The following is a 26,148-nucleotide window of genomic DNA, read 5'->3' on the forward strand; positions in this document are numbered from 1 at the left end:
AGTGAACAATGAAATCCGCTCTGCAGAAAACAATCTTGTGTAATCCGCAGCAAATTTGACAGTCAGATCAAAAGGCTCCAAAACACGGTATGGAAAAACCTCTCTGACAACTTTTTAAAATGTCTTCAAAACCACCACAGGAGATGCTTTATTAACCCCTTCCTCCCCTGTTCTGAAAGGTAATTCAGTACCACAATGGACATAGAGGTCAGCGCACATACAGTGACCTGGCAATAACCCAAAAACAAGAACGAGCTCTGGGACGTGGGAACTCTGTTGACCGATCCCTAATCCTCTCCAACCACAACTAGAGGCAGCCGTGGATTGCGCCTAACGCTGCCTATGCAACTCGGCACGGCCTGAGAAACTAGCTAGCCTGAAGATAGAAAATAAGCCTACCTTGCCTCAGAGAAATACCCCAAAGGAAAAGGCAGCCCCCACATATAATGACTGTGAGTTAAGATGAAAAGACAAACGTAGAGATGAAATAGACTTAGCAAAGCGAGGCCCAACTTTCTGAACAGAGCGAGGATAGAAAAGGTAACTTTGCGGTCAACACAAAACCCTACAAAAACCACGCAAAGGGGGCAAAAAGCCCCTCCGTACCGAACTAACGGCACGGAGGTACACCCTCTGCATCCCAGAGCTTCCAGCAAGCAGAAAAAAAACAAATTGACAAGCTGGACAGAAAAAAAACAGCAAACAAATAGCAAGAGGAACTTAGCTATGCAGAGCAGCAGGCCACAGGAACGATCCAGGAGGAAACAGGTCCAATACTAGAACATTGACTGGAAGCCAGGATCAAAGCACTAGGTGGAGTTAAATAGGGTAGCACCTAACGACTTCACCATATCACCTGAGGAAGGAAACTCAGAAGCCGCAGTACCACTTTCCTCCACCAACGGAAGCTCACAGAGAGAATCAGCCGAAGTACCACTTGTGACCACAAGAGGGAGCTCTGCCACAGAATTCACAACAGTACCCCCCCTTGAGGAGGGGTCACCGAACCCTCACCAGAGCTCCCAGGACGACCAGGATGAGCCATATGAAAGGCACGAACAAGATCGGGAGCATGGACATCAGAGGCAAAGACCCAGGAATTATCTTCCTGAGCATAACCCTTCCACTTAACCAGATACTGGAGTTTCCGTCTAGAAACACGAGAATCCAAAATCTTCTCCACAATATACTCCAACTCCCCCTCCACCAAAACCGGGGCAGGAGGATCAACAGATGGAACCACGGGTGCCACGTATCTCCGCAACAATGACCTATGGAATACGTTATGTATGGAAAAAGAATCTGGAAAGGTCAGACGAAAAGACACAGGATTAAGAACCTCAGAAATCCTATACGGACCAATAAAACAAGGTTTAAACTTAGGAGAGGAAACCTTCATAGGAATATGACGAGAAGATAACCAAACCAAGTCCCCAACCCGAAGTCGGGGACCCATACAGCGTCTGCGATTAGCGAAACGTTGAGCCTTCTCCTGGGACAAGGTCAAATTGTCCACTACATGAGTCCAAATCTGCTGCAACCTGTCCACCACAGTATCCACACCAGGACAGTCCGAAGACTCAACCTGCCCTGAAGAGAAACGAGGATGGAACCCAGAGTTGCAGAAAAACGGTGAAACCAAGGTAGCCGAGCTAACCCGATTATTAAGGGCGAACTCAGCCAAAGGCAAAAAGGACACCCAGTCATCCTGATCAGCAGAAACAAAGCATCTCAGATATGTTTCCAAGGTCTGATTGGTTCGTTCGGTCTGGCCATTAGTCTGAGGATGGAAAGCCGAGGAAAAAGACAAGTCAATGCCCATCCTACCACAAAAGGCTCGCCAAAACCTCGAAACAAACTGGGAACCTCTGTCAGAAACGATATTCTCTGGAATGCCATGTAAACGAACCACATGCTGGAAAAACAACGGCACCAAATCAGAGGAGGAAGGCAATTTAGACAAGGGTACCAAATGGACCATCTTAGAGAAGCGATCACAGACCACCCAAATGACCGACATCTTTTGAGAGACAGGAAGATCTGAAATAAAATCCATAGAGATATGTGTCCAAGGTCTCTTCGGGACCGGCAAGGGCAAAAGCAACCCACTGGCACGAGAACAGCAGGGCTTAGCCCGAGCACAAATCCCACAGGACTGCACAAAAGTACGCACATCCCGCGACAGAGATGGCCACCAAAAGGATCTAGCCACCAACTCTCTGGCACCAAAGATTCCAGGATGACCAGCCAACACCGAACAATGAACCTCAGAGATAACTTTATTCGTCCACCTATCAGGGACAAACAGTTTCTCCGCTGGGCAACGATCAGGTTTATCAGCCTGAATTTTTTGCAGCACCCGTCGCAAATCAGGGGAGATAGCAGACACAATTACTCCCTCTTTGAGGATACCCACCGGCTCAGATAAACCCGGAGAGTCGGGCACAAAACTCCTAGACAGAGCATCCGCCTTCTCATTTTTAGAGCCCGGAAGATACGAAATCACAAAGTCAAAACGGGCAAAAAACAACGACCAACGAGCTTGTCTAGGATTCAAGCGCTTGGCGGATTCGAGATAAGTCAAGTTCTTATGATCAGTCAAGACCACCACGCGATGCTTAGCTCCTTCAAGCCAATGACGCCACTCCTCGAATGCCCACTTCATGGCCAGCAACTCTCGATTGCCCACATCATAATTTCGCTCAGCAGGCGAAAACTTCCTGGAAAAGAAGGCGCATGGTTTCATCACCGAGCAATCAGAACTTCTCTGCGACAAAACGGCCCCTGCTCCAATCTCAGAAGCATCAACCTCGACCTGGAACGGAAGCGAAAGATCTGGTTGACACAACACAGGGGCAGAAGAAAAACGACGCTTCAACTCTTGAAAAGCTTCCACAGCAGCAGAAGACCAATTGACCACATCAGCACCTTTCTTGGTCAAATCGATCAATGGTTTAGCAATACTAGAAAAATTGCAGATGAAGCGACGATAAAAATTAGCAAAGCCCAGGAACTTTTGCAGACTTTTCAGAGATGTCGGCTGAGTCCAATTATGGATGGCTTGGACCTTAACAGGGTCCATCTCGATAGTAGAAGGGGAAAAGATGAACCCCAAAAATGAAACCTTCTGGACACCAAAGAGACACTTTGATCCCTTCACAAACAAAGAATTAGCACGCAGGACCTGAAACACCGCTCTGACATGCTTCACATGAGACTCCCAATCATCCGAGAAGATCAAAATGTCATCTAAGTACACAATCAGGAATTTATCCAGGTACTCTCGGAAGATGTCATGCATAAAGGACTGAAACACCGATGGAGCATTGGCAAGTCCGAATGGCATTACAAGATACTCAAAATGGCCCTCGGGCATATTAAATGCAGTTTTCCACTCATCGCCTCGCTTAATACGCACAAGATTATACGCACCACGAAGATCTATCTTGGTGAACCAACTAGCCCCCTTAATGCGAGCAAACAAATCAGATAATAATGGCAAAGGGTACTGAAATTTAACCGTGATCTTATTTAGAAGGCGGTAATCTATACAAGGTCTCAGTGAACCATCCTTCTTGGCTACAAAAAAGAACCCTGCTCCTAATGGCGACAATGACGGGCGAATATGCCCCTTCTCCAAGGACTCCTTCACGTAACTCCGCATAGCGGTGTGCTCAGGCACAGATAAATTAAACAGTCGACCTTTTGGGAATTTACTACCAGGAATCAAATCGATAGCACAATCACAATCCCTATGCGGAGGTAGGGTATCGGACTTGGGCTCATCAAATATATCCCGGTAATCAGACAAGAACTCAGGAACCTCAGAAGGGGTGGATGACGAAATAGTCAGAAATGGGACATCACCATGTACCCCCTGACAACCCCAGCTGGACACAGACATGGATTTCCAATCTAACACTGGATTATGGACTTGTAGCCATGGCAACCCCAACACGACCACATCATGCAGATTATGCAACACCAGAAAGCGAATAACCTCCTGATGTGCAGGAGCCATGCACATGGTCAGCTGGGTCCAGTACTGAGGCTTATTCTTGGCCAAAGGCGTAGCATCAATTCCTCTCAATGGAATAGGACACTGCAAGGGCTCCAAGAAAAACCCACAACGCCTAGCATACTCCAAGTCCATCAAATTCAGAGCAGCGCCTGAGTCCACAAATGCCATGACAGAATACGATGACAAAGAGCAGATCAAGGTAACGGACAGAAGAAATTTTGACTGTACCATAACAATGGTGGCAGACCTAGCGAACCGCTTAGTGCACTTAGGACAATCAGAGATAGCATGAGTGGAATCACCACAGTAGAAACACAGCCCATTCAGACGTCTATGTTCTTGCCGTGCAACTCTGGTCCAAATCCTATCGCACTGCATAGGCTCAGATTTAAGCTCAGGTAATACCGCCAAATGGTGCACAGATTTACGCTCGCGCAAGCGTCGACCGATCTGAATGGCCAAAGACATAGACTCTTTCAGACCAGCAGGCATAGGAAATCCCACCATGACATCCTTAAGGGCTTCAGAGAGACCTCTTCTGAAAATAGCTGCGAGCGCACCTTCATTCCACTGAGTGAGTACAGACCACTTTCTAAATTTCTGACAATATACCTCTATCTCATCCTGACCCTGACACAGAGCCAGCAAATTCTTCTCTGGCTGATCCACTGAATTAGGCTCATCGTACAGCAATCCGAGCGCCAGGAAAAACGCATCAATATTACTTAATGCAGGATCCCCTGGCGCAAGGGAAAATGCCCAGTCCTGAGGATCGCCACGCAAAAAAGAAATAACAATTCTCACTTGTTGAACTGGATCACCAGAAAAGCGAGGTTTCAAGGCCAGAAACAGTTTGCAATTATTTTTGAAATTCACAAACTTCGCTCTATCACCATAAAACAAATCAGGAATAGGAATTCTTGGTTCTAACATAGGCTTCTGAACCACCAAATCTTGAATCTTTTGTACATTTATAACGAGATTATCCAATGAAGAGCATAGACCCTGAATATCCATGTCCACACCTGTGTCCTGAACTACCCAAATGTCTAGGGGAAAAAAAAGGCAAAACACAGTGCAAAGAAAAAAAATGGTCTCAGAACTTCTTTTTTCCCTCTATTGGGAATCATTAGTACTTTGGCTTCCAGTACTGTTCTGAAAGGTAATTCAGTACCACAATGGACATAGAGGTCAGCGCACATACAGTGACCTGGCAATAACCCAAATACAAGAACGAGCTCTGGGACGTGGGAACTCTGTTGACCGCAATCCCTAATCCTCTCTAACCACAACTAGAGGCAGCCGTGGATTGCGCCTAACGCTGCCTATGCAACTCGGCACGGCCTGAGAAACTAGCTAGCCTGAAGATAGAAAATAAGCCTACCTTGCCTCAGAGAAATACCCCAAAGGAAAAGGCAGCCCCCACATATAATGACTGTGAGTTAAGATGAAAAGACAAACGTAGAGATGAAATAGACTTAGCAAAGCGAGGCCCAACTTTCTGAACAGAGCGAGGATAGAAAAGGTAACTTTGCGGTCAACACAAAACCCTACAAAAACCACGCAAAGGGGGCAAATAGCCCCTCCGTACCGAACTAACGGCACGAAGGTACACCCTCTGCGTCCCAGAGCTTCCAGCAAGCAGAAAAAACAAATTGACAAGCTGGACAGAAAAAAAACAGCAAACAAATAGCAAGAGGAACTTAGCTATGCAGAGCAGCAGGCCACAGGAACAATCCAGGAGGAAACAGGTCCAATACTAGAACATTGACTGGAAGCCAGGATCAAAGCACTAGGTGGAGTTAAATAGGGTAGCACCTAACGACTTCACCATATCACCTGAGGAAGGAAACTCAGAAGCCGCAGTACCACTTTCCTCCACCAACGGAAGCTCACAGAGAGAATCAGCCGAAGTACCACTTGTGACCACAAGAGGGAGCTCTGCCACAGAATTCACAACACTCCCCCCAAAGAAAGCTAAAACACATACGTTTACTTAAGAGACATCTGCAAGCTTTTTTTAAAAGGTTTTTGAAGAGCTATTTCCTACAGTATATTTTGCAGCCTTTTGACTTGACAGTGTCAAATTTGTAGTGAAATCCACCTCAAAGAAGTGACACATCACTTTCACAGGGCCTCATTGAAAAACGTAATAGGAAAAAACACTCAAATAACTCTTCTCATGAACAGCATCGTTTTTTATGTTCATTTTTCTGACTGACAAATCCACATTTAAACATTTTCTTCTAAAAAAGCAAATACGGTAGTTTGTCATGTGTTTTTATTTTAAATATGGGGTGTACTAAGGTGGTGTGTTTAGCACATTTCATCTGCAAAAATAAAGCCTAAAATAAAGCTCCGTGAAAAGCGTGCTGCAAAGCTCATGTTTAGCTGCGATTCATGCATTGAAAATAAGCTAACGAATTGACATTTTTTTTTAACACGCATTACAAAAATCGACATGTGCACTTTTGGTGCATTTTCTCGTTTAACATTTTGCAATAAGATTTGAAGCATTTTTATGCGGATTTTGGCATGTCATCTGCATAAAAAAAAAACATAAAAATCTCAGTTTGATAAAAAGAATAAGAATGTAAAAAAGGAAAAGGGAATTTCAGCTCCTAAAAATTCCAAAATGTAATCAATAGATAGTAAAGCAATGAATTAAAACGTAGTCAAAGCAACGCGTTTCAAACGCTCGCAGGCGTTCTTTGTCTGAGCCTATAATGGAATAAACATTGGAATTTTTGAAAGATGGAATCCCCTTTCCCTTTTTTACGTTTGGATGTAGACGTGTGGTCTCACGGTTTCCATGCTCCTGCACACCTATGAGCCGATCAGGTGAGCTAGTTTCAGCCTTCCTATGTAAAAAAAGATTAGGGTAGGTGCAAACGGTCAGTAAACGCTGGGGGTTGGCCGCTGGGTACTTATGCAGCGTCCAAACCGCAGCCCCCAGATGTTACAGCATAGTTGATGGGATATGTAGGCGAGACGCTTAGTCTCCAGTGCGTATTTTCACCAATAGATTGTCAGTAGATGCGATACATCCCCGTAGTTCCAAAACACACGCATTTTACAATGTGCAATGTAGAATGCAGAGTTTTGGATGCAGCGAAAATACAATGCTTAACATTTATTGAAATATTATTAAAATACTAAGACACCACAACCATAGTTGTCATAGCCCCTCACAGGAAAAGCCAAAGAATTAGCTAAAATTGTTGAGTCAAGAGACCGACTATCTATCAAACAACCACCATTACCAGTACCAATAGAAACGTAGCAAAAATAGACTCAGTGAACCAAAAGGGCCAAAACCAAGTGCAAACTAAAAACACGTAGCTCACGTTGCCCCATAATTACAATGGAGATCCATATAATAAGAATAAACTGGAACAATCTCACCCATCCAGGAGGGAATAGGACCTCCAAGGTAATTAAAAAAATCTCCTGTGGAGCTGAGGGCATTAAACTATAGAATCAGACCTCCAGGTCAGGAGAAAAAAGATTTTACCATGCCATTCCAACTGGGGACCGCCTCCCAACATGTTTCATGCCATCGGGACTCATCAGCCTCTTGAATATTACTTGATATGATGGAGCTCTTCTGCCCTGGCTGCCATATGCCCTGATGAGTCCCGGTGGGATGAAACGCGTTGGCCGTAGTACTGGTAATGGTGGTTGATAGATAGTCGGTCTCTTGACTCAACAATTTTAGCTAATTCTTTGGCTTGTCCTGTGAGGGGATTTGACAATTATGGTTGTGGTGTTATGATGCGGTGGTTTAGGAGCAACATGGAATGAGCTCTGAAGGAAGTGGTATCTGTACTGACCGCAGTCCCTAAGCTCAACACAACACTAGAAGTAGCCGTGGGATGCTCCTAACTCTCCCTAGGCACCTCATCACAGCCTAAGAGCTAACTACCCCTAAAGATAGAAGCAGGAAAACTATCTTGCCTCAGAGAAAATCCCCAAAGGATAGATTAGCCCCCCACAAATAATGACTGAGTGGAGAGGGAAAAGACATACACAGAATGAAACCAGGATAAGCACAGGAGGCCAGTCTAGCTAGCTAGATAGGACAGGATGGAATACTGTGCGGTCAGTATAAAACACTACAAAAATCCACGCAGAGTTTACAAAAAACTCCACACCTGACTAAAGGTGTGGAGGGTAAATCTGCTTCCCAGAGCTTCCAGCAAGACAGAATTAATTCATACTGATAAGCTGGACAAACATAGAAAACACAGAACAGATAAGTCCACAATCTGTGGACAGAAAAGAGCAAGCAAGAACTTAGCTTTGCTGAACTGGTCAGGATAACAGGGAAATCCAAAGAGATGTGAATCCAACCAGAAACCATTTACAAGTGGCACTGGCTGAAGGAAAAGCCAGGCATAAATAGCCGAGCAGAAAAGACGATCAGTGGAAGCAGCAGATGACAGCTAAATCCAAGGAGCAGCCATACCACTTGAAACCACCAGAGGGAGCCCAAGAGCAGAACTCACAAAAGTACCACTTACAACCACCGGAGGGAGCCCAAGAGCGGAATTCACAACAGTGTGGTGTCTTTGTATTTTAATAATATTTCAATAAATGTTATGTTTTAGGTCCCCATTATTGCTAATTTCTTTCACCAATTTGAGGGACTCATGCTTTTTCAAAAATCTTTTTCCTGCTCTTTTGTGTTCTATCGAAAACACAATGCGTCCAAAACGCTACTATTCCTTATCGTGGGCACACAGCATTACAAGACATGTTTCCTGTTTTCCTGCTCAAAACATTTACAGGAATTCATAAATGACTCCTAAATTAATCAGAAAGTGAAAGTGTAATTACCTGGAGTATAAAAGAGTCCTGTGTGCTGTGTTATTTGTAGTGTTAGGAAGAACCAGCGGTCTTGTAAGTAATGTATATTTTAATGCAATGTTGACAGTGATACTTTATTAGATTATGTTTCTGTGCTACTTTTTCTTCATTGCTTCTTTCCTCTTATTTCCATTGGACAGTCTCTTTATTCTGGATGAAGATTTTTTTCACGTTTGCAAGTTTAGCTAAAAGAATTAGAAATTGAATATTGGTATGTCCCATAAGTTGAGCTATCAGAAAGAGAAAGCCATATAATGAAACTCACATAAAGGCTGTGTGCCTATGGCATGAAATAACGACCCGTCATAATTAGTATAGCAGACAACAGAAAAAATATTTGGGAGCAATACGCGCCACGCAACTCTTTCCCTTCAGAACCAATAGTGCACCAAACTCCCGCAATGCATTGCTCTTTTTATTTTGTGTACTCCTCATAATAGATTGGTACTGAAATGCAAAATGTTAGAAAAAACTTGGTCTAAGGCCACTTTCACACGTTCTGTATTTGGTCAGTATTTTACATCAGTATTTGTAAGCCAAAACCAGGAATGGGTAAAAAATGCAGACTTTTCCTCTGATTTTTATACTCCTGACTTTTGGCTTACAAATAAAGATGTAAAATACTGAATGTGTGTGCCAGAGTTGATAGCTTAGAGGCAACAGCTTAGGAAATGTGCTGTGTAAGTTTCAGTAGAATGCAAATAAATGGGGTCACATTGCAATCCGCAAGGTATCAACAATCAAGTGGCAAAAAGTTGGAACAAGTAGGATTGTTTTGTAATTTTAGCAGGTCACAATGCTTTCCCCATTCACATGCACTGTGCTATGATATACTCCCCAGATGAAGCCTTCCATGATGAAACGCACTTTAGGAGTGGTGTGTTACTTAAATTCTGGGAGGTTGGCTTTTGAACTTTTCTGTCATGTGTGATATTTGTTCATTGTTTGCTGGTTGTCTCAACTGGATAATTGACAAATGTTACAGGGGGTTTTTACCTTGTGGTGGTTCTCAGTTGGACTATACTTTCGGGTCATAGTTGTCTCTGGTCCCTTCTCTTTCCTTGGACCACTTTGCTGCTATTTGTCTTTTTTTTTCTATAGATATATATAAACTGTATTTATGGTAATACGGAAAAAAGAGAAAAAACCTCTGAAGTCAGCTCACCCACTTGGAGATCCTCTCCACGGAAGCTGCTGGTGCATTAGGAAATGAAGGATAAAGAAGAATTCCAGCATCAGAGTCTTCCAAAAAATCCAAATTTTAATATAACAAAAATATTCCTAAAAGAGAGATTCGCAACCACCACCACTAAAAAATATATTAAAATTCAATAAAAGTACAATAATTAAGGACATGCATCTGAAACACGTTTGGCTTGAATTTTCATACATTTTTTTTTTTTTAATCTGTTTATTGATTTTTTCAACATATAACAAAACAGTCATACAATAATAGTAAATTCAACATTAACTCCCTTCCCTTGAACCCTCCCTTAACCCTCCCTCATATCCCCTGTGTGCACATCTATATTTCATACATTTTGTATGTGGAAGTGGTGGTTTTGGCAATTTTCTTTCTCCTTTTGGAATCTTTTTGTTGTAATATTTTGTATTTTTATGGAAGACTCTGATGCTGGAATTCATCTTTTTCCTTTATATTTATGGTGTTTTCTCACCACCATATATTCACTTGTTGACCTGATCAGCTCAGTTCCACATTTTTCACGCTTCTGCCACGTATTTTTTTATGTTTTACATAGAGATGTTTGGCCGTGTGGTCTTGCTGTGTAGTCCCAATTTGCCAAAAATGTTGCATAGTCCCAATCTTATTCTTGAAAATACATTTTTTTACTTGCATATATTTTTTTCAATGAACTTTTGTGGCAAAATCTCCAGTTGGTAGATCTTGGCTGGAAGTCAAAGGGGACATTTTTAATAGGTAGATCACACATTTTTTAGGTGACATTTTTCCATTCTTGAAATGTTAGATTATTTTGGACTTTTGGACTGAAAAAATGATAAAAAATTCCTAGTAGGGTAAACATTTTTGAGGGGTCTAGTTTTTACAGAGTTGCAACATGATTTTACTGGTCAGTGTGATTAGGAAGATGCCAAACATGGAGTTTTATAATATACAATAAAATGTCCAAAAAATGAGGCAGCACATCCAAAGTATAAGGAGGATCCTTTATTCACTCACACGGTCACACCTGCTGGCGTGGGTGCATAAAGGATCCTTCCTACAGTTTTTTAACCATTGTGGATGTGTTTACTCATATTTTAGATTTTTTGCATAGAGGATAGGAGACTGAGTCAGTATTGGAGAAGTTTGGAACTTTGTGCTAGTATTACTTTGTAAACATTTGGTTTCTGTCATCACCATTTCATAAGACCCATATCTATTTTTTCTGTCAATGGAGCTGTCATTTTATTGATACAATATTTGGGTATGTACTCCAAAATTATATATTTTTTATTGCATTTTATTTTAGATTGGTAAGTTGAACTTCTTGCACTTGTTCTTTCATTATGCCCTTTAATGTAATGATTAATAAATGTTATATTTTGACAAATCAGGCTTAAAAAAACAAAAACAAAATATGTTTATTTTCTACTTTTTATATATTTTTTTAGTCTCATTTAGTAGACTTGGCTCTATAATCCTGCAATACACTAAGTCACTATATATAGAATAACTTTATTAAAACTTCACTTTTAATAATACAGCTCTGGCAAAAATTAAGAGACCACCACATCAAAACCCTGTCATGGGCAGCCCAATCTCCAGACCTGAACCCAATTGAAAACCTCTGGAATGTAATCAAAAGGATGATGGATAGTCACAAACCATCATACAAAGAAGAACTGCTTAAATTTTTGCGTCAGAAACAGTGTGAAAGACTGGTGGAAAGCATGCCAAGACGCACGAAAGCTGTGATTAACAATCATGGTTATTCCACAAACTATTGATTTCTGAACTGTTCCCGAGTTAGAACATCAGTATTTTTGTTTCTAAATGATTATGAACTTGTTTTCTTTGCATTATTTGAGGTCTGACAGCACTAGGGTTTTTTTAATTAAACCATTTCTCGTTTTCAGAAAAAAAAACTGCAAAATTTATTGCTTGGAAATTCGGAGACATGTTGTCAGTAGTTTATAGACTAAAAGAACAATTTATATTTTACTTAAAAATATACCTATAAAGAGAAAAATCAGACAAACTGAATATTTTGCAGTGGTCCCTTATTTTTTTGCCAGAGCTGTATATTAAAATGCAAAATATCACCGATATACAGCCAAATAGACATAAAACACAAGAGGCAAACACTTATCTGCTTATACGATATACGGAGAGGAGTGTAGTATGACCCTATTAAGACACCGTAGTCTGCCTTCATTGCTGCGGAGGTTGGCACCCTAATACCTGATCGGATGGCACCCCTGCTCACTGTTGACTGTCCTTATTAGGTCCTTAAGTGAGGAAAAGTGGAGGTATGAGGACAGTGTAGAAATATGAAACAGCAGTCATTTTCACATAGATATAGTAGCTATTGCACCAATACTCAGTAGTAACTTATCACCCCATTATTCAAGAGCATATATAAACCCATAGGGCTATTAAGTATGTACTGTGACATGTGATCTGTGTAGTTGGAGTCTGTCCATGGATTCCTACAGCATCACGATCAACCATATGGCCTTTTGTCTGACAATGGCCAGGTAGGTGAAGGACCAGCTGCTTCTTTTCTCAGGTGCTGAGCATTTGTTGGCTGCTTGGTCTTCACTTTGCGGTCCAAACCATCCCCAAACCATCTCAGTTGTCTTGAGATTGAATAATTGAAGAGGCTATGTCATTTGACAAGGTTCTCCATCCCCTGGTCCTTAAATAGCCTATAGGTATGTTTCGGCTCATTGTCCTGTTGCAACACAAATAATGGACCCATTAAGTGCAGACCAGATAGGATGGCATGGCATTACAGAATGCTGTGGTTGCCATGATGGCTATGGGCCTTGTATTTGGAATAAATCACCAATAATATCAGCAGCAAAGCACTCCTTCACCATCGTAGCTCTTCCTCCCCCTCCATGCTTCATGGTGGTACCAAATATGTTAAAACCATCCTTTTACCTTTTCTGCATTTCACAAAGATATAGAGTTTAGTACCAAAAATCTCACATTTTGACTCACCAGACCACAGATTTCCACTAATGTAATGTCCAGTTCTTGTGTTGCTTTGCCCAAAACAAGTCTTTTCCTGTTGTTTGCAGTCCTCAGCAGTGGATCATTTGCAGCACTTCAACCATAAAGGCCTGCTTCTCGCAGTTTCTTCTGGACAGTTGAGTCGAGATGCATCTGATATCTGATGTCTATGCATCATTTATGAGTGATTTTATCTGAGTGGTTATTTTGCAGTTTCTGAGGCTGGTAACTCTGATGAAATTATCCTCTGTTGCAGAGGTAATTCTTGCTCTTCTTACCTTGGGCCATCCTCAAGTGAGCCAGTTTTATTGTATTGATTGTTTTCTTCCCTGCACTTGGAGATACCTTCAAGGTTCTAGCACTTTTCTAGATTGACACCTTCATATCTTAAAGTAATGATGGACTGTTGTTTTTCTTTGCTTAGATGAGTTGTTCTTGCCTAATTCTGGCTTAGAAAATTTGTGGAATAATATTTGACACTGTATCAAACTGTGTACCAAAACTGTCTATGCAAAACACACTGTGATGCTAGTCAGTACTCATGGACAAGCCGCGAGGCTGAGTAGATAAGAGGTCCCAGGTCAGATACCAAGATGGCTTGTCATAAACAAAGGGGTAAGGCAAAGGTGTAGTCTGGTCAGTGTCCGAGGTTAGAATTCTGGGAAGGTAGTGGATCAAGAAAAAAGAGCAAGTCAAACTGATGGTCAAAAGCAAGGTCCAGGGTTGGGCAACAAAGATCAAATACAGGAACACAGAGAACAGAGCAAGCACGCATCATTTGAGTTAAACTGCAACTGGCAGAGATCAGAGACAGACAGCCAGCTAAATGGCCTGAGAATTATTCCAAACAGGAAACACCTGTAGGAAACCCAGCACACCCTGGACCTGATTGGACAACAGGACTATCACTCATCATACTGATAGCTCAACACACCCAAGCCTCAGATTGGACGGCCAAGCTGTCTATCACGATACTAACAGCTCAGCATGCTTTTGCCCCAGATTGAATGACTGATCTGCCACTCACCACACTGAGTGGAGGAATCTTGACAAACACTTGATAGTCGCAATCATTTTCTAAACAATTGTGATTCCACAAATGAAGTGTTGACGAGGCATAAATGTTAATTGGAAACCATTCCAGGTGATATCTAGTGACGCTGCTTGAAAGAATGCAAAGAGGGTGAAAAGCTGTCAAAGTAAAAGTGGAGTACTGTCAAGGAGAAAAGCTGGGGAGGTCACGCAGACCCCACCATTGTCACCACTCTGTCACGGAAGACACCAGAGAAATCAAGCAGATCCCATCACTGTCACCAGTTTGTCAAGGGACACAAGCCTGCTGCCCCCAATCATCAGGACAATTGCCCAATTGATGGACGATTGTTGGACGAGGCTACAGCTGCTTCCATTACTAGGCCAGTTATTGGGGAACTAACAGTTCTACACCTCTGATTCCAGCTCATGGAACATATGTATATATCCTGGTATGGTCACTGCCAACTCCATAATAATGAAAATGAACTACTAGCTGCCACCACCAATTGTTTATACAGGCCGATTGGACACCCGTCACAGGTAGCGTATGGCTTCAGGGGTGCAGTTTACAGAGCAAGAAGAACAGATTTATTAAATTTTATATATTTAATCCAGAAAGGTAGGCAGTGTTTATAAAAAATATACAAAGATGATACAAAATGGGAACAAAACAATACAATATATATAATTACCTAAAATAAAAGGAATAATGAAGGAGAATTATTAAACCTTATACTGCAGGAATGGATCTTATCTTTATGGAGGGAAACAGTCCGATTGGGAAAATGGAACACTCTCACTTACGCCTTCCAGAATGAACAAAGACAGAGACCCAAACTTTCATTTTTATCAGTTCAAGGCTGCTCACACATACCTCATGTTTGTCCCTTTGCTTCCATGCGGAGAATATATCTCCCATAAATAGTGGATCGATGAAAATCCCCAATATTCATCACTGACCACAGGCTCCAAAATGTCTGGGGAAGCTTATGCCTGGGAAATATATTTCTCCGTCTCTGTGAAAGTGAATCCTAATTTTAGTATCTGATTCCAAGAGCAGATCTTTGTTTAATTACCTGGTCACTGCAGGAGATAGTTAAAATTTGTTTATCTCTTTCAAACTATAATAATCCCATATGTTCCTTGTATGGGGGGGGGGGGGAAGGGTGATATGTCCCCGCTTAGGAGAGGTCTTATGGATTTTTATTTTTTGTCTCCGATGAGTAGTATGAGAAATCTGAACATTAATACATATTCTGTACACTTAAAAAAAAAACAAGGCAAATCATTGCATGAACAGGTGTGTCCAAATTTTTCATGGGGAGTGTACAACATACTGGTTGGGAACTGGTTCTTTTGATTGCTGTCTTTCCACTTTTTCTATCTTTCCTCATATGTGGCTGATGCTTTGCCTGTCTAGGATGGTAGATTTTGATAAGAAGACAGGTTCATAGTAGAAGAATGGAATGACTGCAAATATACCTGTTATTTAACGTAATAACTACTTCAATATTCCATAGGAAAATTTATAGAAGTGAAAGGAATCCATAGAAAACAGGAGCCATGCCATGCCTGGTAAGTGTAAATGTCAGATTTTCTACAGGTCTACTCTACATTACTACAGTATTATCATAAGTATAATTTTTTAAGAACAAAAATCAATTGCTAAACTTGTCATCCCTCACTTTTGCATTCTAGTTGGACCAACATGCATCTGTATGTGCATGTAGCTTCCTAATTGTCCCTATAGAAATATTGGCCAAAGTATCTTTATAAGGCCTTGTTCCAACTTGTGTATAAAAAAAAAAATATATCGCATTGCAGTCGCATCAATATTATTCAATGAGTCAGTGTTCATCTGCAATAAGGACCATCAGAGTGGCACCCAATTTTTACGGCTACATTACAATTCTGTAGCATAGGAAACTGTAAATGGTCATGTAAAAGGTTAAGAGCTGCTGAGAAATGTATTACACACGGACAGCACATGGATTACAAGTGAGAAAAAATCATCCCACTCTACTGGATGAGAATGGGACCTGTTTTGATATGCAAGTGGGAGATAGGTCTACGGTTGGAGTCACAATAGTGTATTAAAAAAATATTGGTTCCATGTTGATCCAGAATAGTAGGACAAGTGTCATGCGAGTGCAATAAAATTTTTCTCAACTAGCATGCATATCACATTCATATGCAATGTGTTTTTAACATAATCTTTTCCATACTTTAATCTCTATGTAATTTCAAGCTAGTTATCTAACTAATAAAGCAATCTTATATACAGAGATAGATAGATTAGATAAACATATGTCAGTGAGATATACTATATAATCAGTGCTTTGCTTGTGTAGTTTTCTGCACTTACTTTTAGTAAATACATGGAAAAAAAATGACGTGCGTGGGGTCCCACTTATTTTTAATAACCAGCTAAGAGAAAGCAGACAGCTGTGACTGGTCTTAGTCTGGGAAGGGGCCAATAAACATGGAGCTTCCCAGCCTATTTGAATGAGCTCACAGCTTTCCCCTTAGCCTTTACTGGTTATTAAAAAGGTGGAGCCTTAAAATGACTTGGGGTCTCCCCTATTTTTAATAACCAGCAAAGAATAGGCAGACAGCTATGGGTTGGTATTAATAAGATGGGAAGGTCCATGGGTTGTTTGCCCTTTTCACAGACTATTAAGACGAGTTCACATCTGTCTGCTTTCCCTTAGCTGGATATTAAAAATAATGGAGACACACAACATTTTTTTTTTAATTTATTTATTAGCTAAACACATGTACAGTAAATAAACTATACATGCAAAGCGCTGATTATATATCTCACTGACACATTTCTATCTATCTATCCTATTCTGATGGTGAATTTTCTCCACTTGGTTAATGAAATGTCTGGTTTCCTTTGAGATGTAACTGTAAAAATTGGACTGTACACATATGGTCCATGTGCTGCTCAATTTTTCTTCACACCCATTGACTAGCATTGGCAAATGCGCTCCGATTCTTGCAAACAATTGCACTGACTCATTTACTAGCATTGGTCAGAGTGCAATGTGATGTTTTCTCACATTGCAATCGTCTGATTTATATGCTCGTGAGTGAGCCCTGACTGCCATACACAGTTCATCATAACTTACAATGTTTGAAATAACCTTTAAGTAATGTCACAATAGAAATATCACAAGCTATGAAAAAATATAATTTTCTTTAGGCATGTCCCACACGTCCAGATAATTCTGGTACCGGAAAAATCGGTACCGGAATTATCCGTGTCCGTGTGTCCGTGTGCTTACGTAGCACATCAGTGTGGCACACGTGCGGCAGCCGTGTGCCGCCCGTGTGCCAACTGAGGAACACACGGACCGTGCAGGAGACAGCACTACAGTTAAGCGCTGTCCCCGGCGTGCGGTGCTGAAGCCGGTATTCATCCCTTCTTCCCAGCAGCGTTCGCTGGAGAGAAGGAATGAATAATATTTTTTTTTCTTTTCCCCTAAAAATAAAGTTTGTGCGTCCCCTCCCACCTCCCATCCCCTGTGCACCCCCCCGCTTGCCAGGAAATACTTACCGACACCCAGCTCCAGCGATGACTCCTCTCAGTGCCGGCAGCAGGCCCTATGTGAGCGGTCACGTGGTCCCGCTCATTACAGTGAGGAATATGCACATATTCCTCACTGTAATGAGCGGGACCACGTGACCACTCACACAGCACAGGCTGCAGCCGCTGAGACGAGACATTGCTGGAGCTGGGTGTCGGTGAGTATTTCCTGGCAAGCGGGGGGGCGCACAGGGGATGGGAGGCGGGAGGGGACGCACAAACTTTATTTTTAAGGGAAAAGAAAAAAAAAAGATTATTCATTCCTTCTCTCCAGCGAACGCTGCTGGGAAGAAGGGATGAATTCCGGCTTCAGCACCACACGCGGGGGGGGGGGGGGGGACAGCGCTTACAGTAGCGTTGTCTCCTGCACGGCACACAGACTGCACACGGACAGCATCCGTGTCCGGTACGTGTTTTACACGAGCCATTGACTTTAATGGGTCCGTGTGATCCGTGCATTCCCACAAACACTGACATGTCTCCGTGTTTTTCAAACGGACACACGGTCCGTGAAATCACGCTGACATGTGCACAGACACATTGATTTTAATGTGTCTACGTGAGTCATTGTCTCTGGTACGTGAGGAAACTGTCACCTCACGTACCGGAGCCACTGACGTGTGAAACCGGCCTTACATTAAGAAGATTCCGGGTTCTTATTCAAATTAGATGCAGGGAACCCAATTTATTATCGCATATGCACCTGTTTTTTTTTTTATTTACACGTTTCTGGTGTTTTGGGCCTTTTTTTTTTTATTTTCGCCAAATTCACCTTTTGACTTTTCATAAAGTCGCAGTTTGTCACAAATGTGCTCCAGTCCTATCCTGGAGAGATTTTTTTTTGTCAGGAATTTTTACATAATTTTACCACAAGAAAAAAAATAAATAAAAAAAAAGACGTAAATGATGAATCGGACTCAAAGTGACGTTAATATAATGTACATCTTTAACTACCTAATAATGAAGAGACAAATCACTTCTAGTAAGGATGGGGTCACACTTAACGTATGAAAAATTGGTCCGAGTCTCTCCCGAGAGTCGCACAAGTGTTCTCCGTATGGTCATCCATGTGTAATGCGTTTGCAATGCGATGATGCGATTTTCTCGCACCTATGCATCCGTATGGCTTTATATTTCTCACTGCTTTTCACCATTGAATTTAATGGTTCAATGGGCTGAAATGAAGAAAATGTGTGTGTATTTGTCGCAAGCTAGACGAATGGTCCGTGTGGTGTCCGAGTTTTTCTCGCATGCATAGACTTGCATTGTCGAGTCTCGGACGATATACGCCTACAATCGCAGCATGCTGCAATTTTACACACTCATCGAATATTGCTGAGAAAAAATACGGTGATGTGAGCTGCCCCTTAGATTAAGGGTATGTTCACACGTTCCTGATTTCCATCCTTTTTTTTTCAGGACTGTTTTTTAAAAAACTGCAGCTCTTGGCAGAATACGCAGGTCCTTTTTTTGGTCCTTTTTTTGTCCTTTTTTGATGCGTTTTTTGATGCGTTTTTTGATCCTTTTTTTAATGCAGTTTTCTATGCAGAGTCTGTGTGTTTTCTAGGAAGTTTTTTAGGGTTAAAATGGCTGAAAATACCCTAACCCTACCCCTACCCCTAACCCTACCCCTAACCCTAACCCTACCCCTACCCCTACCCCTAACCCTACCCCTAACCCTAACCCTACCCCTAACCCTACCCCTAACCCTATTCTAACCTTAGTGGAAAAAAAAAAATATTATTATTTTTTTTTTGTCCCTACCTATGGGGGTGACAAAGGGGGGGGGTGTCATTTACTATTTTTTTTTTTTTTGATCACTGAGATAGGTTATATCTCAGTGATCAAAATGCACTTTGCAACGAATCTGCCGGCCGGCAGATTCGGCGGGCGCACTGCGCATGCGCCCGCCATTTTGCAAGATGGCGGCGCCCAGGGAGAAGACGGCCGGACGGACACGGGACGCCGGGTAAGTATAAGGGGGGGAGATTAGGGCACGGGGGGGGCATCAGAGCACGGGGGGGCATTGGAGCACGGGGGGGAGCATCGGAGCACGGGGGAGGGGCATCGGAGCATGGGGGGGTGAGATCGGGGCAGCCACACTCCGCCCACGCACTTCAGCCCGCTTCCCCGCACTTCCTGCTGCAGCGGTTCGGCACCACAAACCGCAATAAAACCCGCAGATATATTTTTGATCTGCGGGTTTTACTGCGGGTTTGACCTCACAATGGAGGTCTATGGGTGCCGAACCGCTGCGGCTCCGAAAAAGGAAGTGACATGGTACTTCTTTTTTATCGCGGCTATTCAGCGCGGCTTTTTTTCACGATTCCCGCATCATGTGCACAGTGGGTCCTGTTTTCCATAGGGTACAGTGTACTGTACCCTGCATGGAAAACAGCTGCGGAACCACAGCGGCAAAAACGCTGCGGTTCCGCAGTAAAAAACGCACTGTGTGAACATGGCCTAACACTGGTTCGAGTGCTATGCGACGTTTTCTCGCACTCATATTCTATGGTAGTGTGACCGCGGCCTAATGCATACACGTCAAATTTATATTGTTTTTTTTCAAAGGGACCTTTACCAAAACCAGGAGATTTGATTGAATTTGACAACATTGCATTTGAACATTGGGGAGTATATGTCGGAGATGGGAAAATTGTTCATTTAACAGGTAAGATAGCATGGTGTTTAAATGATTATAGCCATCATATAGAAGTATTTAAAAATCTAAAACATGGCAAAACCAAAAAGCATCCAGACAGAGAATATATGATAAGAAGATATATCTTTATTCAATAAAATAAAATAAAAAGTGACAAGAAAATGGCACAATATGAATGTGCAATTACCAAGATACATATATGTTGTGGCCTAGAAACAAAAAATATAAAAAATCTTACGTTTCTATAAAAAAAACAATTTTAAAAATTGCGGTTTTAAAGTATAAATCAAAATCACACCCCCCAAAAAATTTTTTCTCAAAAAGGCCACAGAAAAATTTCAAAAATATAATCAAATCAAATGTGAGCCTCACATATAGGCATAAGGTAATTTAAAATGCACAAATCAAAATATAATAGTGACCTAGGTAAAATATAAGCAAATAATGAAAAATCAATATCAAAATCAATTGTAAGGGTCACAATTGACCCCTTTTTGCCAGCTGACGGTATAGTACGTCAGCTGGCAGTATCCCCCGCTTTGACGTGGGCTCCGGCGGTGAGCCCACCTCAAAGCCGCAACATATCAGCTGTTTTCAACAGCTGACATGTGCCCGCAATGGGCGCGAGCAGAATAGCTATCCGCCCGTGCCCATTAAGTAGTTAAATGCAGCTGTCAAACTCTGACAGCGGCATTTAACAAGCGCTGCCTGCCGCGCCACCGGAAGTATGCACACCGCTGACCCTCGTCAAGTGATTTGGGGGTCATCAGTGTGTTGCCATCACAACCAGAGGTCTCCTGTGACCTCTATGGTTGTTGATGACGGATTGCTATGAGCGCCACCCTGTGGGCGACACTCATAGCATTGCTGTAATTCAGCTACATTGAGGTGATCTGTGCATCACCTCTATATAGCAGAGGCGATCGAGTAGTGTGTGCTTCTAGCCTCCTATGAAGGCTATTGAAGCATGCCAAAATTAAAAAAAAAAAGTGTTTAAAAATATTTAAAAAAAAATAACAGTTTAAATCACCCAGGACAGGGAGCCACATACCAGGATATGACAGGGGAGCAACGCATAGCAGGACAGGACAGGGGAGCCACATACCAGGACAGGACGGGGAGACACATACCAGGAAAGGATGGGGGAGTCACGCATAGCAGGACAGGACGGGGGAGCCACATACCAGGATAGGACGGGGAGCCACATACCAGGACAGGACGTGGGAGCCACGCATAGCAGGACAGGATGGGGGAGCCACGCATACCAGGACACAATGGGGGAGCCACGCATAGCAGGACAGGACAGGGGAGCCACACACCAGGACAGGATGGGAGAACCACATACCAGGACAATAGGGGGGAGCTACGCATCACAGGACAGGACGGAGGAGTCACATGCCAGGACAGGACGGGGAGCCACATACCAGGACAGGACAGCGGAGCCACGCATAACAGGACAGGGATGAGGGGACAATACATACCCGGCTTATACTCGAGTCAATAAGTTTACCCAGTTTTCCGTGGCCAAAGTAGGTGCCTCGGCTTATACTCGGGTCGGCTTATATTCAAGTATATACGGTAATTCTTCTAATATAATAATCGCCAGTTGGGACATCCGGCCACTGTCCCTGAATCCCATAAGGCACTACGGCAGGGTCACTTGCACAGGCGCAGTTCGTGACTTCAAGTCGTTACTACGCATGCGTGGGAAAGTGATGACGTTTATGTCACTTGCGCCTGCGCAAGTGACATTCATGTCCCCGCTATTCCCGCCCATGCGCAGTAACAACCACAACTGCGCTCTCTACCCGCGCTTGCGTAGTAATGACACGGCTGTTACGGCGCCTGTGTGGGGAATAGCGGTGACTTCTATGTTTTACTTGTGCAGCCGCAGTAGCAGCCTTACGGCCACGAACTGCACCTGCGCAAGTGACAGATATACATCACCGCCATTCCCAGTAGCAGCCATAACTGCACGGTATACCCGCGCATGCTTACTTATGATTTCTGATTACCTCACGCAGCACAAACTTCTCCAGAGTCCCAAACACACAGATGCTAATTTCACCGCACTCCCGATGCGATAGCATCGGGCCAACTTCTAGTACTGTATAATGACCACACATGATGCTCTATACTGTACAATGGCCACACAGTGCTCCATACAGTATAATGGCCCCACATGATGCTCCATACTGTATAATGGCACAACACGATGCTGTGTACAGTATAATGGCCTCACAGTGCTCCATACTGTATAATAGCCCCACATGATGCTGCATACAGTATAATGGCCCCACATGATGCTCCATACTGTATAATGGATACACATAGTTACCCCACCCCCATCATTGCCCTCACACACCCATCATTGCCTTCTTCATACACACACAAACAGACACACACACACAGTACCTCAGTCCAGGAGACCGCCAGAATGTCCAGAGGGGCGTGGCCTAATACAAGGGTGCGTGTCAGCTGCTTCTCCTGCTATGTGGAAGAAGTAGGTGCGGGACTGCGGGGCACAGCTTCAAAATCGGGACAGTCCCTGTTGTGAATTCTGTGGCAGAGTTCACTCCTGTGGTCACAAGTGGTACTTCGGCTGATTCTCTCTGGGAGCTTCTGTTTGTGGAGGAGGGTGGTGCTGCGGCTTCTGGGTTTCCTCCCTCGGGTGATCTGGTGAGGTCGTTAGCTGCTTCTCTACTTAACTCCACCTAATGCTTTGATCCATGCTTCCTGTCAATGTTCCAGTGTTGGACTTGTGTTTCTCTGGATCATTCCTGTGGCCTGCTGCTCTGCATAGCTAAGTGCTTCTTTGCTATTTGTTGCTATTTTTTCTGTCCAGCTTGTCTATTTGTTTTGCTGGAAGCTCTGGGACGCAAAGGGTGTACCTCCGTGCCGTTAGTTCGGTACGGAGGGTCTTTTTGCCCCCTTTGCGTGGTTTTCTTTAGGGTTTTGTGTAGACCGCAAAGTTATCTTTCCTATCCTCGTTCTGTCTAGAATATCGGGCCTCACTTTGCTGAATCTATTTCATCCCTACGTTTGTCTTTTCATCTTACTCACAGTCATTATATGTGGGGGGCTGCCTTTTCCTTTGGGGTATTTCTCTGAGGCAAGGTAGGCTTATTTTTCTATCTTCAGGCTAGTTAGTTTCTCAGGGTGTGCCGAGTTGCATAGGGAGCGTTAGGCGCAATCCACGGCTGCCTCTAGTTGTGTTTGGAGAGGATCAGGAATTGCGGTCTACAGAGTTCCCACGTCTCAGAGCTCGTTCTATTATTTTGGGTTATTGTCAGATCACTGTATGTGCTCTGATCGCTATGTACATTGTGTTACTGAATTGCCTATCATAACAGTACAGGAAGCCAAAAGTACTAATGATTCTCAATAGAGGGAAATAAGAAGTTCTGAGACCATTTTTTTTCCTTTGCACTGTGATTTGTCTTTTTTTTCCCCTAGACATTTGGGTGGTTCAGGACACAGGTGTTACAATGGACATTAAAGGTCTGTCTTCATGTGTAGATCAGCTCACGGCAAGAGTTCAAGATATTCAAAATTTTGTGGTTCAGAATTCTTTGTTAGAACCGAGAATTCCTATTCCAGATTTGTTTTTTGGAGATAGAACTAAATTTCTGAGTTTCAAGAATAATTGTAAACTGTTTCTGGTATTGAAACCTCGCTCCTGTGGCGACCCTCAGGACTGGGCATTTTCTCTTGCGTCAGGAGATCCTGCATTAAGTAATATCGATGCGTTTTTCCTGGCGCTTGGATTGCTGTACGATGAGCCTAATTCAGTAGATCAGGCAGAAAAAAATTTGCTGGCTCTTTGTCAGGCTCAGGATGAGATAGAGCTATATTGCCAGAAATTTAGAAAATGGTCCGTGCTCACTCAATGGAATGAATCTGCGCTTGCAGCCATTTTCAGAAAGGGTCTCTCTGAAGCCATTAAGGATGTCATGGTGGGATTTCCTATGCCCGCTGGTTTGAATGAGTCTATGTCTTTGGCCATTCAGATCGGTCGACGCTTGCGTGAGCGTAAATCTGTGCACCATTTGGCGGTATTACCTGAGATTAAACCTGAGCCTATGCAGTGCGATAGGACTATGACCAGAGTTGAACGGCAAGAACACAGACGTCTGAATGGGCTGTGTTTCTACTGTGGTGATTCCACTCATGCTATCTCTGATTGTCCTAAGCGCACTAAGCGGTTCGCTAGGTCTGCCACCATTGGTACTGTACAGTCAAAATTTCTTCTGTCCGTTACCTTGATATGCTCCTTGTCGTCGTATTCTGTCATGGCGTTTGTGGATTCAGGCGCTGCCCTGAATATGATGGACTTGGATTATGCTAAACGTTGTGGGTTTTTCTTGGAGCCCTTGCAGTGTCCTATTCCATTGAGAGGAATTGATGCTACACCTTTGGCCAAGAATAAGCCTCAATACTGGACCCAGCTGACCATGTGCATGGCTCCTGCACATCAGGAGGTTATTCGCTTTCTGGTGTTGCATAATCTGCATGATGTGGTCGTGTTGGGGTTGCCATGGCTACAAGCCCATAATCCAGTATTGGATTGGAATTCCATGTTGGTGTCCAGCTGGGGTTGTCAGGGGGTACATGGTGATGTTCCATTTCTGTCAATTTCGTCATCCACCCCTTCTGAGGTTCCAGAGTTCTTGTCTGATTACCGGGATGTATTTGATGAGCCCAAGTCCGATGCCCTACCTCCGCATAGGGATTGTGATTGTGCTATCGATTTGATTCCTGGTAGTAAATTCCCAAAAGGTCGACTGTTTAATTTATCCGTGCCTGAGCACACCGCTATGCGCAGTTATGTGAAGGAATCCCTGGAGAAGGGGCATATTCGCCCGTCATCGTCGCCATTAGGAGCAGGGTTCTTTTTTGTAGCCAAGAAGGATGGTTCGCTGAGACCGTGTATAGATTACCGCCTTCTTAATAAGATCACTGTTAAATTTCAGTACCCCTTGCCATTGTTATCTGATTTGTTTGCTCGGATTAAGGGGGCTAGTTGGTTCACTAAGATAGATCTTCGTGGTGCGTATAATCTGGTGAGAATCAGGCAAGGCGATGAATGGAAAACTGCATTTAATACGCCCGAGGCTCATTTTGAGTATCTGGTGATGCCGTTCGGACTTGCCAATGCTCCATCAGTGTTTCAATCCTTTATGCATGGCATCTTCCGTGAGTACCTGGATAAATTCCTGATTGTGTACTTGGATGACATTTTGATCTTCTCGGATGATTGGGAGTCTCATGTGAAGCAGGTCAGAACGGTTTTTCAGGTCCTGCGTGCTAATTCTTTGTTTGTGAAGGGATCAAAGTGTCTCTTTGGTGTGCAGAAGGTTTCATTTTTGGGGTTCATCTTTTCCCCTTCTACTATCGAGATGGATCCGGTTAAGGTCCAAGCCATCCATGATTGGACTCAGCCGACATCTCTGAAAAGTCTGCAAAAGTTCCTGGGCTTTGCTAATTTTTATCGTCGCTTCATCTGCAATTTTTCTAGTGTTGCCAAACCATTGACCGATTTGACCAAGAAGGGTGCTGATTTGGTCAATTGGTCTTCTGCTGCTGTGGAAGCTGTTCAAGAGTTGAAGCGTCGTTTTTCTTCTGCCCCTATGTTGTGTCAACCAGATGTTTCTCTTCCGTTCCAGGTCGAGGTTGATGCTTCTGAGATTGGAGCAGGGGCTGTTTTGTCACAGAGAGGTTCTGGTTGCTCAGTGATGAAACCATGCGTTTCTTTTCCAGGAAGTTTT

At 43.1% G+C, this 26,148-nt stretch overlaps 1 protein-coding gene across 2 annotated transcripts in view; it reads left to right on the forward strand.

The window, feature by feature from the left end:
- LOC138648719 (phospholipase A and acyltransferase 4-like) overlaps positions 1–26,148 on the forward strand; it is a 210,578-nt gene that overhangs the window by 164,167 nt on the left and 20,263 nt on the right. The window contains exons 1-3 of one of the 2 annotated variants that reach the window (XM_069738566.1): positions 8,855–8,923; positions 15,647–15,701; positions 20,290–20,389. In XM_069738566.1, coding sequence (XP_069594667.1) covers positions 15,690–15,701; positions 20,290–20,389 — 112 coding nt within the window. In that variant the 5' untranslated portion in view covers positions 8,855–8,923; positions 15,647–15,689. Of the gene's footprint in view, positions 1–8,854; positions 8,924–15,646; positions 15,702–20,289; positions 20,390–26,148 lie in introns of those variants that run through there. The other variant, XM_069738565.1, reaches the window with a different exon arrangement.

This window comes from Ranitomeya imitator, chromosome 9 (assembly GCF_032444005.1).
Source record: "Ranitomeya imitator isolate aRanImi1 chromosome 9, aRanImi1.pri, whole genome shotgun sequence".
Taxonomy (NCBI): Eukaryota; Metazoa; Chordata; class Amphibia; order Anura; family Dendrobatidae; genus Ranitomeya; species Ranitomeya imitator.